General features: G+C 40.7%; 1 protein-coding gene across 2 annotated transcripts in view; it reads right to left on the minus strand.

Annotated features, from left to right (window-relative positions):
• epc1b (enhancer of polycomb homolog 1 b) overlaps nucleotides 1-19182 on the minus strand; it is a 48988-nt gene that overhangs the window by 21978 nt on the left and 7828 nt on the right. For both annotated transcript variants that reach the window (XM_080439231.1, XM_080439230.1), the window contains one exon: nucleotides 1214-1373. In XM_080439231.1, the coding sequence (XP_080295357.1) occupies nucleotides 1214-1313 (100 nt within the window). In that variant the 5' untranslated portion in view covers nucleotides 1314-1373. The remainder of the gene's footprint in view (nucleotides 1-1213; nucleotides 1374-19182) is intronic.

Consider the following 19182-nt stretch of genomic DNA (forward strand, 5'->3'; position numbering starts at 1 on the left):
AAAAATGTGGGACAGGCGGCCACCCTATAACATATGCCTATAGAAAGGCATGTGTTACTACAAAATCCTGTAACAAGTTTGCTGCGGTCTTGCATGTTAATGGCATTGAACACCTGGTTTAAACGGACAGATTGGGGGGTAGAGTTGTTCACACTTCAGTGCGTTGATGGATGGTTAACGATCGCCATTGACGATTTGAGTCTTTACAATGCCGTTGTCAAGTAGGCTACTGGAGTATGTCTTCAACTACCCAAAGCAGTACTGAGCTTGAGAGAGACTGGCTTGAGAGAAGCATATAATAAGCATTTAACGGTAACCATTTTTGTGGTCCCCCAGCAAATGGTCCGCAGACCCTCAAAGGGCCCACTGACCCAAGGTTGGGGAACCCTGTGTTAAGTGGCACCAGAACACTGGGAGGAAAAAAAACGGCAAGCACTTTTGCCAATTAGAAGTACATAATTAAGAAAACCACAGCAGACCACAGCAGATCGATTCCCGTATAAACTAGTGAGAACAGCAGTAAAGACAGGCTACAGCATTTCAAAACAAGCAATCAAACACAAAGTAAAGGCCACTGTTACTAAAATGAACAATTTTAGCTCAAGTTCTCTTAATGTCATAGATAAAGCTGATAAATTAGTAGAGGACCTCAACTAAAACATTTAATTACCTTTAAATAATAGTCTAACAGTCTAGTTCTGACCGGACCACAAAAGAAAAAAAACTATTGTCCTGATCCGGGACTCTGATTGTCTGAAACCTTGTTGTAAATTTGTGACAATATTCACGATACACTCATGGCTAAATAAAATGATCACAACCGGTTTTAATATCACTGCACTCAACATAAACATCGGAACCCAAAGTCTGAAAAGCATAGATTGGGAATAGGTTCACACAAATTTACAGTTGCCTAGTAACCAAATGAAATCAGCAAATGGACTGCCACACCATTTAGCAAAAACATTACATAGCGTCATCTTAATTCTGCAAATCTTTACAACATATGAAACAAGTGACTTGGCATTAAACCCTGTGGTACATCATGATGAATATGGGGCAGCTAGGGGGTTGACCCAACAATCTTCCCCTAGGCAATACTCATGACATACCACAACAGGCACCATATTGTTTTATTAACCCTAAAATGCCACTTCCAAATCAACAAGAAACGAAGAAACAAACCAGCTTTGAACAAGGCAACACAACTCACGCTGTATGTGAATAAGCTGCTTTGGCATCTTGAAGTCCCCGGGGTACAGGGACTCGTAGTAGGCGATGTCGCTCTCCGCTTCGGGGACAGGGATCACCATGTTGTCCCGCTTCTCTCCGTACACCTGCTGGGCAGAGATGGCCCGTTGGAGATGGTGCTCCTATGGACAGAGAGAGAGAGAAACAATTTAATCTTCAAACTCCTCCTAAAAACTGTGAGTATGTAAAAAAAACAAATTAATAAAACGTTAAAAAGAAAATCCTAATAATACTATTAAGGAATATAAAACTTAAAGAACACATTACAAAAGCCCAATCGACCAATAAATAAATGTGAAGAATGTCAGCTAAAATTTAAGTGTGAGAAAGAAAAGTGAGCATGATTTTCCCATGGCATAAAAAAAACATACACCTCTACATACATTAAGCAGGGTTGACTGCTATACGACCCCCAGGGAACGGTTTTGGGGTCGAGTGAAGGGCACAGTGAAAATGCGCCGTAGATGTGATACCGGCCCCAGGAAGAATAGTCTCCTCTACTGTGTAGACCAAGTGGGGATCCTTAACAAACATAATCCAGGCTTACAGTGGAATGACATGAAACCGTTCTGCCTGGGATTGAACAAACAACCTTTTTGGGTAAGTGAGTCAGCTCATGTACATGGTTATGTTGTGTTGAGGACTAGCTATGGCAATTGTTGTACTTCAATATTAACCCATTAAGAATTGATTTTGAGCAAAAAAAAAACATTATTTTGACTGGGGCCCATGACCCACCTCTCTCCCACTCACTTTGCCAGCCTAGGCTGGCTCAGGGTGGAAGACAGGGTTAAAAGGTAGGGTAAGTGATATTTTTTGGTTAAAACAAAAAGTATTTTGTTAAAAGGTTAAAACACTATATTCTGATAGTAATCATTGCTATGTCTCTCCAGCTCTTTAATAAACAGAAAAGACATTTTCCGGTAGGTGTCAAAATCTCAGCCAATCAGGAGAAAGTACCCATTTTTAAGCTTCATTTGTATAGTGTTCCAGTTCCAATTTTGTCTGATCATTTCTTAGTGTCATCACTTCCAATTTCACTTGTTTAATCTGTATCCTGATTGAGTTCTCTATCCTGGTTGGATAAAATTGGAAATGAAACTGAAACGAAAATGCATTTTCTGTTAAATAAAGAGGTGGAGAGACAAGGAGACTCCTGTTACTGAACAAACACTCTATAGCAATGAGTACTATCAGAATATAGAGCTATTTAACGCTTATTTTAACCAAAGCAAATCACTTACCCTACCTTTAAACAACAAAAAATGGGACTGGTCTTCAAAATTGTAAATGCAGATTTGCCCAAAATGCCCCCTATACCCGCATTATCTGTATAAATACCTCGAAAAAGTTAGTGACACCCACAGTCACGAAACTAGAGGGAGCGTAAACAACCTGGTACCACAGGCACCCACCCATAAAACAAACATGGGCAAATTCTCCTTCTACAGCACAGCCACCAAGGTATGGAATAGTCTAACCCCATCCCTCAAAAAATGCAGTTCGCTGGGCTCATTCACAAAACAGCCCTAAAAACTCATCTTTCTGGAGGCCAAAAGAGGAGCTAGTACCAGTTTCCCGGTAGACAGACGACCCCCCGCCCCCTTTTTTTGTATATATTTTTCATGCTTTTTTTTGTACATAGTGGTATTTTTTCTCTGTATTTTTATGTAGATTTTTGAACTGTTTGCTTGCTACTATATATGTCTACGAAATTAATTCAAGGACCCCAACGGAAACAAGTCCGCAAAGAATTTTTTGGTCGGACCTTTTAGACAAAAGTATGTTGTTTTACCTTCTTTTGCCAAATAAAAATGTCAATCAATTTTACACTTTGGCTATTCAAAAATAGCAGATATACAAGCTCATAGCGTGGCACTACAAGCTTGTAGATCTGCTATTTTTGAGAAAAAGTGAATATGTGTGCAAATCTTGGAATATATATATTTTTAAAGGGAACATTTGTAATTCAAATCTTTGCTTCTGGGGGCCCTTGGAACAAAATATTTTTAGATGGGAGTCCGTGGCCAAATACATTTGCTGTCCTTGACATTAAAAAGTTTCAGAACCACTGACATAGCAACATGTTTTTTTTTTTTTTACATTAAAACGTTTAGAAGACATTTTGTAGAATCGGAACCTCAGGCCTTAATGGGTTAAGACTGTCAGAAGTCTGATGTTCAACTATAGCAGCCACAAGCTACTGTAATAAATGTGTGTTGTACAAAAAACACAATATGCACTACCACAATAATGAGTTGCGTACAAAACACTCCACAGTACAACGCTAATATGTGACATCACTGCCCAATGAAGACCGGTGCACAATACTGTTAATCACATTGTCATATTGCTTATTACCAATATAATACGCCTGGCACCTGTTGACATACACAACCGCTTAAATGGCTGTAAAAATGTCAAGAGATAAGTGAAGGTTTAAACTGTGCAGGCCTGTGTGCCTGCAGGCCAACTTCTATTCTGTTTACAAGCATTTACATAATGTGTGTGGGAACTGACCCAAAAAAAGAGAGAGAGGGGGGGGGGGTAAAATATAAGATTATTGCATTCAGAATTTGTGATGTTAAAATGTTAGGCAAGCCAGTGCAACCAATGTAAAAGGCTAGTCTAGACCCCGGTGAAGGGTTTGGTTTGACTGGTAATGTAAACTACTGTATTTGAATTGTACATAAATGAAAGAAAGACAATTAACTGTAACTAACAAGTGTTAAGTTATACTCTACAAGCTGCGACACGGTTATTAGGTTGTAGATCTGTTATTTGTGTGACTCGACAACGTCGTGCAACAGAGTATAACATAACAGGCAGTCAAGTGTGGCATCAGTGTTTTCAAAGACCTTCATGAACTACATTTAATTTACCAAACACTACACTGTAGGAACATGTATTTTACGGAGGAGGCTATCGGCTCAGAATAAATACTAACAGGAGGGCCGTTTGTCCAGATGCCCATCAGTATTTTGGTTATGACCAAACTTATACGGTACCATTAATAGCACCGGCCCTTGGTACATATCCCTATAGAGTACGTAATGAGAAATAATGCAATAATTGCATTACAAAGACTGCAATATGGGCTTTTTGTTTTAATGCCCTTTCAATAACATATGCATGCAATGAAGTTAGTTATGTTTCCCTCAATCCCAGATACATGTATAGAAGAGTGGCCATTTGGAAACGAAAGGTTCCTGGGTCAATCTCTGGCTCTTCCTGGCTTTGCGTCAAGGGGTCCTTGAGCAAGACACTGAAGCCCTGTATGATCTCAACGAGAGTGCAACCATGCACCGTGCATGGTTGCCTCCACTGTCTGTGTGTGAATGGGCGAATTTGACGGAGGGTGAAAAAGAAGAGAGGAAAGCGAACATGATTTTCTGCCTGAATTCCCCCCAAGGGGATGAATAAAGGAGCCCCATCTACAGTATCCAACACACATTGTATAGCACTTTGGATAAATGTGCTTCAGAAAATGCAAATCATTTACCATTTCAATGTGAAGTCAAATGGGATCTATTTTCAAGCTATGGTTCTAGAAAAGGTAGGACTAGTCTAAGGTCTTTTCCCCCCACTCTACAATCCAATAAGAGAAATGCTTTAACCCATTCATTCCGGGGGACGCATCTGTGTCATTTTAGATTCCTTTGAGCTATTCAAAAAATAGCAGCTATACAAGCTCATAGCGTGGCACTATGAGCTTGTAGATCTGCTATTTTTGAAAAATCATGAAAATGTGTGCAAATATTAGATCTTTTTTTTAAAGCAGACATTTGTAACTCAAATCTTTGCTTCTGGAGGTCCCTGGAACTAAATGTTTTACAAATGTTTGCTTTAAAAAAATAAATGTATATTCAAAGATTTTCAAGATTTTTCAAAAATAGCAGATCTACAAGCTCCGCGCTATGAGCTTGTATATCTGAAATGTTTTAATAGCCCAAAGAAATCTTAAATGTGTGTTAAATGTAGCTCATTTAATGTCAGAGTTCATAAAAAACGTGTGAGCAGTCGGCCGCGGGCCCACAGAGAGAACCTGGCTACAATTATTGGACTTCAAACTTTTTTAATTTAATAATGCAATTATCAAAGTAAATAAATTACAGCCTCATCCAATCAAAAATAAAACCCAAATGACTGCTGTAGCAGACTACATTGTCCTGTGCCATGTGTCAGTAGAGCTGGCCGATAAAACGATCCCGATAATGGACAGTCATAAAATGTACGTCATTAACAATGATAAAGGTCGGATATTAATACTCGATATGGATAAATCTAAAAGTCAGAGCTCAAAATGACTTGACTTAGCACTGGTGTTCCCAATTAACCCATTAAGACCTGAGGCGGATTCTACAATTGCCTTCTAAAATCAGTAGTTCAAGCTTTTTTTGTGCCAGGGACCCCCAGAACAGAAGATTTGTGTAAAAAAAAAACACTTTCAAGATTTTTCAAAAATGCACCAAGTGACGCGCTGTGAGTTTGTAGATTTGCCATTTTTTAATATATACCGGATAAACCGGAGTCAGAATTTAGAATGTTGTGTCCTGGCTGTCTATCCCTCATCCATCTATCTCTTCAATGAGACTGAGGCATCAAACATCTCCAGAGGAGAACCCTCTGAACTAATCCCAATCACATCTTCAACTGTGTTCTTTTTTTGTTGTGCATGAGGGTGTATTTAGCGTATGTCATAACACTTGCCAAAACTCATTTGCTCAAATATTGCGAGCCATGCGTTCTCCTATGTAGTCTGGTTCACCATGTAATTTTGTCGGATTTTTTTGAAGATTTGCAAAACTATACATTTTTGGAAAGGTTATTGTCTAAGGAATCAGAAAATCAATGTTTGCATTTGCCCAGATGTGTATATGGCGGCCATATTGGCAATTATAAAATGGCCACCCTAAAATGTACGTTTTTTAATATCTCGGCCTCTAAATAAGCTGGAACATTGATTTTAACTCTTAAACCTACATTTTCAGTGTCGAGGAATCCAATGGTGGTAATTATAAAGCTACAACACTTTACAATATTAACCCTTAGATGCATGACTGAGTCCAAAATGACCAGATGTGGTTGTTTTCTTGCAATATCTTTGTAATTAAAAAAACATTTATCAATTAATATTGAAGATTTGCAAAACTATACATTTTTGGAAAGGTTATTGTCTAAGGAATCATAAAATCAATGTTTGCATTTGCCCAGATGTCTGTGGCCATATTGGAATTGACAAAATGGCCGCCGTAAAATGTATGTTTTGTAATATCTTGGCTTCTAAATAAGATGGAACATTGTTTTTAATGGCTAAACCTACATTTTCAGGGTCAAGGAATCCAATGGTGCAAGTTATCATTTAATTTTTTGTAACATCCCATTGACATAATCCATCATATGGGTAAAAATAGCACAGCCCAGGCAGTCAGTCAGATACTAACTCAGTGTTCTTTTTATTTATTTTAACTGAACTTTGGATGTTTGTGTAACCATCTTAAACATCATGACATGTGTAATCTTAGACAGTCTCTATCCATCATCATCATCATCATCATCATCATCACTTTCGTGCATCACAGCTTGGGAATCATCATCGTTCTGGCACTGGCTGTTGCACTGACACATTTCAGTACAGGCTAAGTCCTTAGCTTTGCAGGAACATCTGCCAGAAGAACAGTCTGATTTGCACTTGCATTGAACCATCTCAAGGATGGCCTTTGGAGCTGGGAGGACCTCTGTGGTCGTTGGTTTCAGCATGCCACCCGAGTGTTTGAAGTACCCATTTTGCAGGGGATCCAGCTGTGGATCCTGCAGAGCAATGGCTGCTTGTGCCCATGCCCTTGTTTGGACATGGACTCTCAAAATGTGCTGTTTCAGAGCTCCAGGTGTTGGAGGGAGCTTGTCACTTTCTGCCCTGTGCTTGCAGAACAGATGCCATCGCAGTTCAGGGATTGTCTTGATGTTGATACCCTTGGGTGAGTAAGCTGCACATACAAAGGACTCCAGTGTTGACAGCATTCCTTCTGTCACTTCTGCTTCATCCAAAAGCATCTGCAGAGCTTTGATAATATCGCCATCCGTTTTGAGGTAGACCTGCAGCCAGGTTGCCTTGCTTATACGGGAGAACCTCCCTGTGTTGTCGGCCCCAGTGAATGCATGGAAGGCTGGCAAAGCCTTTGCTCTTTCTTTACCTAGAGCTCGCCACAATCTTCAATCTGCACAACACCAGAGGCCATAGAAATGGACGTGTTCATCAGCAGGAGGTCATAGTTTGCTGTGACTAGCACTAAAACGTCCGTATCTGGGGAGAAAAATACCAACGGTGCATCAGGTGGGTTTCGCTGTGAAGCCAGCACAGCCTGGTGGATCAGCAGTGTGTCTGCTTCTTCGTGGTTATTTTCTTCAAAGACCAGGTCTTTGTTGCTCCTGGTGTATCTAGAAGCAGACGTGATGATCAGCTTGGAGGATCCCCTGTTGTACTCTAGTGTTTTGGTATCAAGATAGTCAGTCAGATCAGCCTTCGTCTTGTCATGGGAGAGGAACCTGCTCATCGGGATGTGTTTGATGGTAGGCAAGGCAACCTGGCTGCAGGTCTACCTCAAAACGGATGAAGATGTTATCAATGCTCTACAGATGCTTTTGGATGAAGCAGAAGTGATGGAAGGAATGCTGTCAACACTGGAGTCCTTACAGCTTACTCACCCAAGGGTATCAACATCAAGACAATCCCTGAACTGCGATGGCATCTGTTCTGCAAACACAGGGCAGAAAGTGACAAGCTCCCTCCAACACCTGGAGCTCTGAAGCAGCACATCTTGAGAATCCATGTCCAAACAAGGGCATGGGCACAAGCAGCCATTAATATGCAGGATCCACAGTTGCATCCCCTGCAAAATGGGTACTTCAAACACTTGGATGGCATGCTGAAACCAACGACCACAGAGGTCCTCCCAGCCCAAAAGGCCATCCTTGAGATGGTTCAATGCAAGTGTAAATCTGACTGTTCTTCTGGCAGATGTTCCTGCAAAGCTAAGGACTTAGCCTATACTGAAATGTGTCATTGCAGCAGCCAGTGTCAGAACGATGACGATTCCCAAGCTGTGACGCACGAAAGTGATGATGATGATGATGATGATGATTATGATGATGCATAGACTGTCTAAGATTACACATGTCATGATGTTTAAGATGGTTACACAAACATCCAAAGTTCACAGTTAAAAGAAATAAAAAGAACACTGAGTTAGTATCTGACTGACTGCCTGGGCTGTGCTGTTTTTACCCATATGATGGATTATGTCAATGGGATGATACAAAAAATGAAATGATAACTTGCACCATTGGATTCCTTGACCCTGAAAATGTAGGTTTAGCCATTAAAAACAATGTTCCATCTTATTTAGAAGCCAAGATATTACAAGACATACATTTTACGGCGGCCATTTTGTCAATTCCAATATGGCCACAGACATCTGGGCAAATGCAAACATTGATTTTATGATTTCTTAGACAATAACCTTTCCAAAAATGTATAGTTTTGCAAATCTTCAATATGAATTGATAAATGTTTTTTAATTACAAAGATATTGCAAGAAAACAACCACATCTGGTCATTTTGGACTCAGTCATGCATCTAAGGGTTAATATTGTAAAGTTTTGTAGCTTTATAATTACCACCATTGGATTCCTCAACACTGAAAATGTAGGTTTAGGAGTTAAAATCAATGTTCCAGCTTATTTAGAGGCCGAGATATTAAAAAACGTACATTTTAGGGTGGCCATTTTGTAATTGCCAATATGGCCGCCATATACACATCTGGGCAAATGCAAACATTGATTTTCTGATTCCTTAGACAATAACCTTTCCAAAAATGTATAGTTTTGCAAATCTTCAAAAAAATCCGACAACATTGTAAATCTAAGCATAAGGAACCAGACTAATGCTATGACTAGTGTCTGCCTAGCTAGCACAGTTGTGACACACACACACAATTCATAGTGAGAGACAGTTTAGAGATTGTTAACAAAAGGTAACAACTCCCATGACATTGAAGTGGTTTGTTGTGATTGCAGCACAGCAGTCTGCTAAATGTGCCGTTGGTCGGTGCAACAGAGGTGAGAAACACAACAAATGTTTTCCATTACCTTAAATGAACGCACAGAGAGTATGAAAATGGGGTCCTATGTGAACCGTTTGTCCAGTACTTTCCAACGTACAGCAAGGCTGTACCAAAACAACAATCGCCTAGCTGCCTAGATAAAAAATTAATCTCATCTCATAACGGAAGACATGATCCCCGAGCAGAGCGCAGAAAGACAGATTCAATTGCTGGAGCTGATTAAGTCATGAAGACCGGGAACGCATCTGTGTCATTTTAGATTTCTTTGGCTATTCAAAAATAGCTGTTATACAAGCTCATAGTGCCGCGCTATGAGCTTTTAGATCTGCTTTTTGAAAAATGTTGCAAATTTGTGCAAATCTTTGAATATATATATTGTTAAAGCAAACTGTTTCTGGGGGGGGGGGGTCCCTGGGACAAAATATTTTTTAGATGGGGGTCTACGGCCAAATAAATGCATATCATTTTGGCATGAAAGAGTTTGAGCACCACTGACATATACAGCAACACATGTTTTTTTCAAAAAACTAACAAACGATTTAGAAGACATTTGTAGATGCATTCCCGGGTTGAATGGGTTAAAGTGCTGGACTCCAAGTACATTCTCAAACTGCACAGTGAAGAGTGCTGTGCAAAGCTGCACATTCACATTCACTTGTCTCTTAGATATAGAACTATGTTCTTGTCACACGTGTTTTCACCCAACTCCACCATCACAGCGTTGGTGTGCTGACGTGTTCACGGTATTACCAGTGGTGTAGCCTATTCTAATGAAGCAGATAGGAGAATAGGCTACCCTAACTTACTGGAGGATCTTCTATCACTGCCAGCAGAGCCACCCCTGCCATAATGATGTATGCCACAAGCTACTAGGTTGCAAGCCTGTTAGCATGCCAACATGCCCAGAGTGCCTCAGTGGGGAGAGATAACGCAATCCTGTAGGAGGGGCAGCACATGTTTCCCGTTGCGTTTCGTCTTACTGTGGGCTGCCTTGTTGCATGGTATAGTATACATGAGGACCTTTATTGATCGCCGTGGGGTAATTCAGGTGTCTCACAGGTAGTGAGAATATTTAACATATTTCACACACACTTTAAATTATGGTTTAATTTAGGCATATCAGGCAAAGCATTTCCTCTGTATCTGCTGACTGGCAGCATGGTAAATGCTTTATTTTATAACACCGGTACGTGAATGCACATTGAACCATGGATGGTACACGTCAGAATTACTCTGGTGCATGTCAACCCTGGAAGTGCCAACGCCACATTCTGTCTAAAACTATTCTACTACCCTCTTACAATGAACTAGCTCCTCCAACAGGACAAGGACTCAAAAGACTTTGCACACACAACCATCCTTGTTTACCACAACTTGACGGTGGAGAGGTTGGAGCAGTGCTAACCAGTGTACAATTTACTAATTTAGTAGACTCAATTTCCCAAAGCACGGAGAAGTATAAATGCAGTGACAACACTTTTTTGTGATTTATGAAATTGTTTCATCAGGGCTGTACTAGATTCAAAACAGAATGGAGCAGATTGGATATGTAACAAAACGCAAACGAAACAATAACAGCAGACAATGACACTCTTGCCTCAGGTTGGCTGTCTGCCCTATTTTCCAACCACTAGTGTGATTCCAGCCTGTCAACCGTGTGCGCTTGTGCGAGCGTGTGTAATGTGCCTGAAGGTAGACAGCCTTCCAGGCATAAGACGTTTGGGGAAAAAAATCCCCCATTATCCAGTAAGGCAGCAAGACAATCCATCAATCCCCATGGTAGTCACATTTTGTCAGTTAGTCGGTCTGTTAGACTGCTACTCAGTCACTCACTCAGATACAGTACTCCTTCACCCAGCTAGGTATTCAGTCAGTGACTCAACTAGGTAAGTCTGTGACTCAGCCAGTTAGCCACACAGCTAATAAATCAGGCTGTCACTCAGTCAGTCTCGGTGCTAATCAGTCACAAGCCAGCTAGTCGCTCATCTGATCAATCAGTCACTCAGTCAGTGAGTCAGACCCTCGGCTAGTGAGTGACTCTCCGTTTGTCCCTCAGCTAGTCAGGTCATTCAGTCAGTATCTTTGCTAGTCTGTCAGCTGGTCAGTCGGTCAGTTGTAGTAGTAGACAGATCTCTCAACTCTGGGCTGGGCACGGTGCCACTGGCAGACAGTCTGTCAACAACACAGCATGCTGCTGCTGTTGTACAGCACGCTCTATGGAGAGAGGCAGTATGTTTGAGTGCTTGTGTTTTTACCCCTGGCTGTGTGTGAGCGCGCCTGAAAAGCGTTATGTCAGTGTGTGTGTGTGTGTGTGCGCATCAGCTCTGAATATAATTTGGACAGGTAGGTAGATGTCTTGTGTGTCCACTACAGCAGCGGCGGTTGCTAGTGCTTACTCTGTGGCTTCTTAGACATCCCAGTTCAAGCTGTGGGTGACCTGCGATAAGCAACTACAAGCTGAATGTAGGGCATGTCAGTGTGTTTCTGCTTTGGCAATGTAAACGTATGTTTTCTCATGCCAATAAAGCCCTTTGAATTGAATTGTGTCGACAAGCAAGTACGTTACCCTTCTCTTCTACACACAAACCACTGCTCAAAAACACACATCTACATAACGCACGTCTTTATGTCTCACTCCACTTGCATTTACATCGGTAAGTGAGCGGTGAATATGCCTCTACAACAACCTCATCACAATAGATTCCTGTACATTTAAAAGTAATTATCAGATTCTTAGATTGCAGATTATAATTTGATTTAATAATCAAACAAACATTGGCAAAAGCGAGGCATTGCGAATGCGAATAGAGCTGCAGGAGATAGAGAAAAATGTGATTAACTGTGTAGCCTGTGTAGGCCATGTGAACAGTAAAACTTTAACCATGGTCAAATAAAACAATTTGAAAAGTACAAAACAAAACGGATGACAGATGAGTGACAATGCTCTTCAAAATCTGAACAGAACTTAAAATTTGTTTGGCATCCCATTAGTGATTTCCATTAGCCAGTATTTTCTGAGCAGGCTGCTAGTCGGCCAACTTAAAAGACAACGCAATGTTAAAAAGATGTACAATTGGCGCTGGTTGGAAATCTAGCTATCAAGCAGAAATCAAACCCCTGGCTATCAGACTACCAGTTATCAGAGTTATAGTACTAGTTATATATAGTTTTGCCGATAGTTTCTGGATGCACTCGAGTAGTTTTAGGGCACTCTACCGGTGACCGCTTGAATTTACATGTTTGATTCGTTTGTGAAAGCGCAACACATATTGCATACTACGAACACAAACATCCACATGGGCGCCCACACCTTAATCAGGAATGCCAGATTTTGCCAGAGAAACAACCAGGTTTCTGAAAACAAGCCCAAAGGAAGCAACTAAACTGGCCACATGAGCGCGCACACACACACACACACACACACACACACACACACAGTGTGTATAGCAAAACGTTTTTTGCTATATTTAAAGTTTTAACCACTTTAAACCTTTTGAAAATGGCCGATCTACAAGCTCACAAGTCACCACGATGTGTTGTGGAGCTTGTAGATCTGCTATTCTCAAAACAATCTTTACAAAAAAAAATGTAATAATTTTAAACATATCTTGTATGGGTTTCCCTGGCACAAAATATTTTCAGATGGAGGTCCACAAATATATATGGTCCTTGAATTGAAAATGTCTGAGAACCACCGATTTAAACAGGAAGCAAGCCCAAATAAGCAATACCAATATTTACACGCGACTTTACAGAAAAAACAAGCCTAAAGTCGCTTATAATAAGCGGCCATGGCAACACTAACGCAATGTATATATTGTTTTAAAGCAGCGATTTAGGCATAATCACAAAGCCATTTCTTGTATAAATATAAAAAAAAACACAGGTAGTGGCAGGTGTTAATTTTGTTCCCTGTGTGCAGTGCACCACTCAAAGCAAAGTATTTCTGACGTTTGTGAAAAGGCTGTATTCTGTCGTTTATATTCATGGCTTCATGAATCTCAGCCGTTCTGATTTTGCAGGCCTTCGTCATGAGCTTATTGTGTACATTCATACAGCAATGACAACACATTTGATACATTGTGCAGTAGGGATGTGCGTGGATATTTGGTTATCCTATTAAAACAGGGCTGCCCCTAGTAAACGTTTACTAAATCATATTCGCTTATTCAATTAAATGTTTTTAATTGACATTACCTTTTTTTTAAAACTCATTTCCATTTTGCAGCATATTATTGTCATGTCTTAATAAAATGTTGCTTTTAACAAGCAAAATAAGCAAATGCATGCTTATTACGCATTAACATGGGTGATTTGCGGGGCCTGTCTCACCGTTTTGCACAGTGCTGGTCACCTGCAGCCTGGCTGCTGGTATCGTTCACTTCCCAGTGCAGTGAGTGAATCTAGCCTACTCTATAGCTACAGACAGACAGTCGGCGAAAAAAAGTTTGTGATTTCGATGGGGAAATCACACCCAATATAAACACCTGGATGCGCATCGCCCAGATTACATTGTACTGCCCGCTGCCTCTGTGATCCGGTCGATTTGAAGGAATAATCCAGCGTTTGAGGTGAGAACATGGAGAATGCAGAGTAGGCCTATGTTTCAATCACACGTCAACTGTTTGGCTGAACAGCCAATAGGCCTACATGTCATGTTATAAAGGGGAGCTGCCCCGCTGGTCAGTAGTGTGCTTCTGCATCCGACCTGCACTGCACTGGCTTGATGCAGTGAAATTTAGGAGCAGCTGTGTAAGATTCTAATAGTATAAGCATTTTAAATGGCTGTCATATATTCTTTAAAAATATTTCTAATGAGATTTGAACTTTTAGACCGAAATGTGCTCAGTTTTGGACATGTTCTGGTGTTAATAAGTAAATTTTGGACAAGTCGAAGAAACGTTTACAGAAATGTCAGACCATTTTGGCACACAAGATTGTTCAGTTACTTACAACTGCAAGATCAGAGCAAATGGAAAGAACAATCGTGTACAACAAAATATTTACACTGTCATCTTTCTCCTAGTTTTAAACCTTTCAGGACATTGATAGCAGAACAGCAAACTAACATCAATATCACTGTTATTTAACGCTTTGTTTCCCCGTTAGCACAATGAGAGAACAACAGACCCCACTCTGATCATAAGTTAGCTCTCTCCACAAACACCACCTTGGTCTCCAGTACAGACCACTTAACTTTTAACACAAGCCAACATTAGCAGGCACTCAGCCGAGATTGCAGTCTAGCTAGCTAGTGGCAAAAAGCTAATTTGACGAACGGCTGCATAAAATAGAAAGCATGGCAAATTGTTATCGTTTATAAATGTAAAGACATTCGCAAACAGTAGAACGGTGTACAAAATTTCCCAAGAGGAAAATGAACAGCACGCATGGGTATCTTTATTGGCAAGTATCCTGATTCAGCATAGAGAGCTAGTGACAAGCAAATATTTGTATTGAGCTATCAACTTGTCGATCAAGACGCTTGCTTGCGGTGACTGTAGCTGAAAAGTGACACTTTTGCACGTCTGACTTTAACCCATTAAGACCTGAGGAGATCTCAGCCCGTAGCACTTGCCCTAGCCTTGACGACCTTGCAGGATTATACAAAGGCTAAAATGTAACTTAGATAGCATGTTATGTAGACAGATGCCAGGTCATTGTTGGCCTGGGATCCTATAGTGTGTATAGTGTCAATGTAGGCTGATGATAGGTTCTTGGTTTACGTATGCATTAGTTATTAGATTATTGGTTTACTATGTATTACTTTATTATTAGATTACTGTTTTTTTTTTTATGCATTAGATGTATTATGATGTATCATCTTGTGTCCTTGCTTACTGTAAGTCGCTCTGGATTAAGAGCCTGCTAAATGCCTAAACTGTAAACTGTTTTCTGAAATAACGTATGTTGCTATGTCAGTGGTGCTCACACCTTTTCATTTCAAGGATCCCCAAAATTATATTTGGCCACGATGCTTTCATGGTTTTATTCCAACCATGCTATTGCCAACAGTTTTTGCCAACAGTTTTTTAAGCTGATGGAGTGGGTATGAATATGAAGAAATCCATTTTTCTACCTCAGCTCTGGGCACAAGAACTAGGACCTGGTTTTAGCAAAGCACCTTTGCCTGGTGGTCAGCAGACATGTTCATTTCTGCTACAAAAAGTTGATTTAGACGTTAGCAGCCAAGTAACAGGCATGCAGTTTTGTTTGTGTTCCACCGAGCCCTGTACAGCAAAGACCACAAGCTATCAAACTGATGTCCAATAAAGAAGCAGCAAAATCAAAACATCCTCCGTTACAAGTAGGGGTGCAACGTGTAATCTAACTAATCGATTATACAAAAATATCTAAACATTTAATAAAATAGTCGATAATAATGTGTCCATATTTTGAACATGTAATCATAAGCACAAGCCAACCGTCAGGAGGTACAAACATCTATGAAATCCCTCTCGTGACCATGCATAAACACAACCCGTTTCTTCCATGACAACTTTCCAGTTAAAACCAACAGTTCGAGCGACCGACGGAGCAAGCCGCAGTTGCTAGGCAAATTCATTGAGCAAATTACCGAGTGGGTGAGGCCTGGTATTCAGAAGAGTTACTGTGGCAGTATGTATGACTTTCGTCCTCTCTGAAATGTCTTAGGATCGGCAAGCCAAAAAAGGTTTGTGTTCGGTAGCCGCCTTTACTATTCAGACCATGGGCTGGTTGTTCCAAGTGTATGCATGTGTGTATAGTACTGTATGTATGTATGTGCATTACATGTCAAAACAAAGCTGTACCCTTCAATGCTACCAGACAAACTAAACTTCCTGTAGGACAGGAAATTGACTTTTCACACACTTCTGTTCCTTGGTTATCAAATCAGTCAAATAGAGGGAGACTGTCAAACACACACTCCCCCTCTTTAAGTAAGAACACTGTCCTGCAGACAAAAGTAACTAAAGCAGCTTCTAGAACTTTAAATGCACTGTCCATTATGAAGCAGTTCCCAATAGGTTTTCCATAATTTCATATTTTGAGGGGTGGGTGCAAATGTGATGGTAAACTTAAAGTATCTGGTTAAGTAACTATTCCTAATTACTTCACCATCCTTACATGACCCAGCGGGGAAACCTTCAGCGTCTGTGACCCAAAGCCTGAAACGCCACTGTTATGTCAATCACTAGCCTACTAGCTGTGTGCTCCATAATATCTAATCAGCCTTGAGTAAAGGAGACTATTCACCACACACTGACCACTGGAACATGCTATGGAAGTTCAGTGTGGTCAAAGTTGTGGCAGGTGAGGCCTGTGTATATTACGTAATAGGCTGGACACCTTTTATATCTTGCTCAAAATGGATTGCGCAGGATGCAAACACTGCTCTACCAAAGTCAAACTTTTATATCTTGCTCAACGGACTGAGCAGGACACCAACACTGCTATGGTTCGACTCCTTTTAGCGACAGCCATGCCAACAATGCAGTGGTTGTAAACGTATGGCATTCAGTGCAGTCTGCCTTTCTGCAACGGATTGAAGCGGCAGTGAATCACTAACAGGCCGAGAGAAGATGCCTTCCTCTAACTTCACGCTCATTCCAATGGCTCACTGTGACCCCTTCCATGCACATGTGCTTGCTATTGCAGTGGTTCTCAACCAGTGGTCCTTGAGGTTCCAGGTGGTCCCCAGCTAAATGATGGAGAGTTGGTAACCAAATGGACCCTTATAGATCTTTAACTCGAGAGTGTAAAATGAAACCAAATGGACCCTTACGGGTTCATTTGGTTTCATTTTAAGCTCTCAAGAGTTAAATTGTTGTTAAACATCTGCATTACTTAATTAAAGAATTTTTGATAAACGTTTGCCTGTTATCTCTCCTATTGTACCAACAGCATGGAATTGTGGACAAAATATTCTACGTTTTGGGTCTGAGGCAAAATCTCATCAAATGGTGGTCTGTGGCTCAAATACCTTATAAATAATGGACCTTGATATAAAAAGGGTTGAAAACCACTGTGCTATTGGATTCCCAACAAGTCATTCTCCTGGCAAAGCAGGCTAGTCTATCCCCCCATTCCCGTGTGCGTCAACTTCTTCTCAGGCCTGTGCACAATGAGATGAGGTGGGGGGGGGGGGTGGATTCATAAAACCCACAGCCTTGAGTGAAAACACTTCAGCTGCCAAAGCTAATAAAGCACCCCATTTGTTTACATCCCTGGGAATGGCTATCTTGCTTGAGAATAAATGGTTAGATTGCGGTACACGGAATATGAAGCATAAGTGGGATGCCCTGACACACGCAAATGAAATACTCTCCTCCAGACCACAACAGTGTCTGGAAATAGCCTCGTAAATGACCAAATACATCACTGTCAAGTCTGCTGAGGAAGCTGGGGCCTGCTTCTCCCTCCTCTAGTCTTGAGTTGTCATCTACTGTCCCAGACACTGTAAATGCCACTTGGCATGATGGACAACTGCTCAGGGGGACAGGGATGGCCTGCTAGGCTATTTCAGAGTTGGCTGTGGGAAAAGTAGTGTCGTGAGAGCAGTGGTGGAAAAAGTACTCAAATGTTTTACTTATGTAAGTATCAATACTGTAAGTATCAATACTGCAATGTGGAAGTACTCTGTTACAAGTAAAAGTCCAGAATTCAAAATGTACTTGAAAGTACAAAAGTATTGGCATCAAAATGTACTTAGTACCAAAGGTATTAAAATGTTTGAAAATAGCAGATCTACAAGCTCACAATACGTCGCGATGCGTTGTGAGCTTGTAGATCGGCTATTTTCAAATAGCCTAGGTATAAAATAGGGCGTTAAGTGGTTAATGTATGTTTCATAATATCATAATTTATATCTGCAAAGTAACTAAAGTTTTCAAATAATTGGTAGTGGAGTAATAGTACAATATTTGGAAATTGGAAATTCTCAAGTAAAGTACAAATGTCTCAATATTGTACTTAAGTAAATGTACTTAAGTTACTTTCCACCACTGCGTGAGAGGCAACGCTGGCTTTCTGTGCAAAGCATAGGAGGGGAGGCAATAACTGTAGGGCAACGTGGTCCACTTTCACCTTGGCTGGCAAGTTCATCTAGGCTACAGGTTTGAAAGATATGTTTCTCTTTGCAGGTAAAATAATGATCTACAAATACGCTTCTTAATTCTCGACAGTAGGCTAACAGAAATGCATTAACATTTATCAAAAATAATAAAACATACTTTTTAAAATGGGCGAATGAATGTCTGAATGACTCAGGGTCCCAAATTAACACTCGCCAGGACTGCATTTGCGGTCGTGAAACGGTCTTTGGCAAGTACATTTTGGAGACCATTCGCCAACCTGTCCTGTAGGAAAAATGTATTTCATACACAGGCAAGATGTTAGCTGTACAACTGTGGATCAACTGCTGTGCTGCTTAGTATGTAATTGCCTTAAGTCAAACTATGCAATTTGACTGACTGAAAAAGCATTTTGAAATCCCATTGCTCCAACTTCTTGGAGTGCACAAGGTTCTTTATTTTTCCCAGTTTACATTTTTTATGGCAGCACCGGGAATTTATTTATTTCATTTTGGGACTGCAGGGGCGGGTGACGTCCTGCCTTGTTAAACTTTGTCGTGTAGGCTGCCTCTGTAGTGTGGACGACGTATCAGGTCTTTGATGGAGAAGTCCATGTTCCTTGATGATGGAAATAGTTGACTATACAAGAGACATGTTAATGTCCGCTTCTACGTCTTTTAATGTGGCACTACCCTGTTGTTAGCGACACTGCTAAGCTACCAACAAGTGTCACTCCTGTACCGAGTGTACTCCTT

Source organism: Gymnoscopelus braueri, assembly GCF_963280865.1.
Source record: "Gymnoscopelus braueri genome assembly, chromosome: 10".
In the NCBI taxonomy this organism is placed as follows: Eukaryota; Metazoa; Chordata; class Actinopteri; order Myctophiformes; family Myctophidae; genus Gymnoscopelus; species Gymnoscopelus braueri.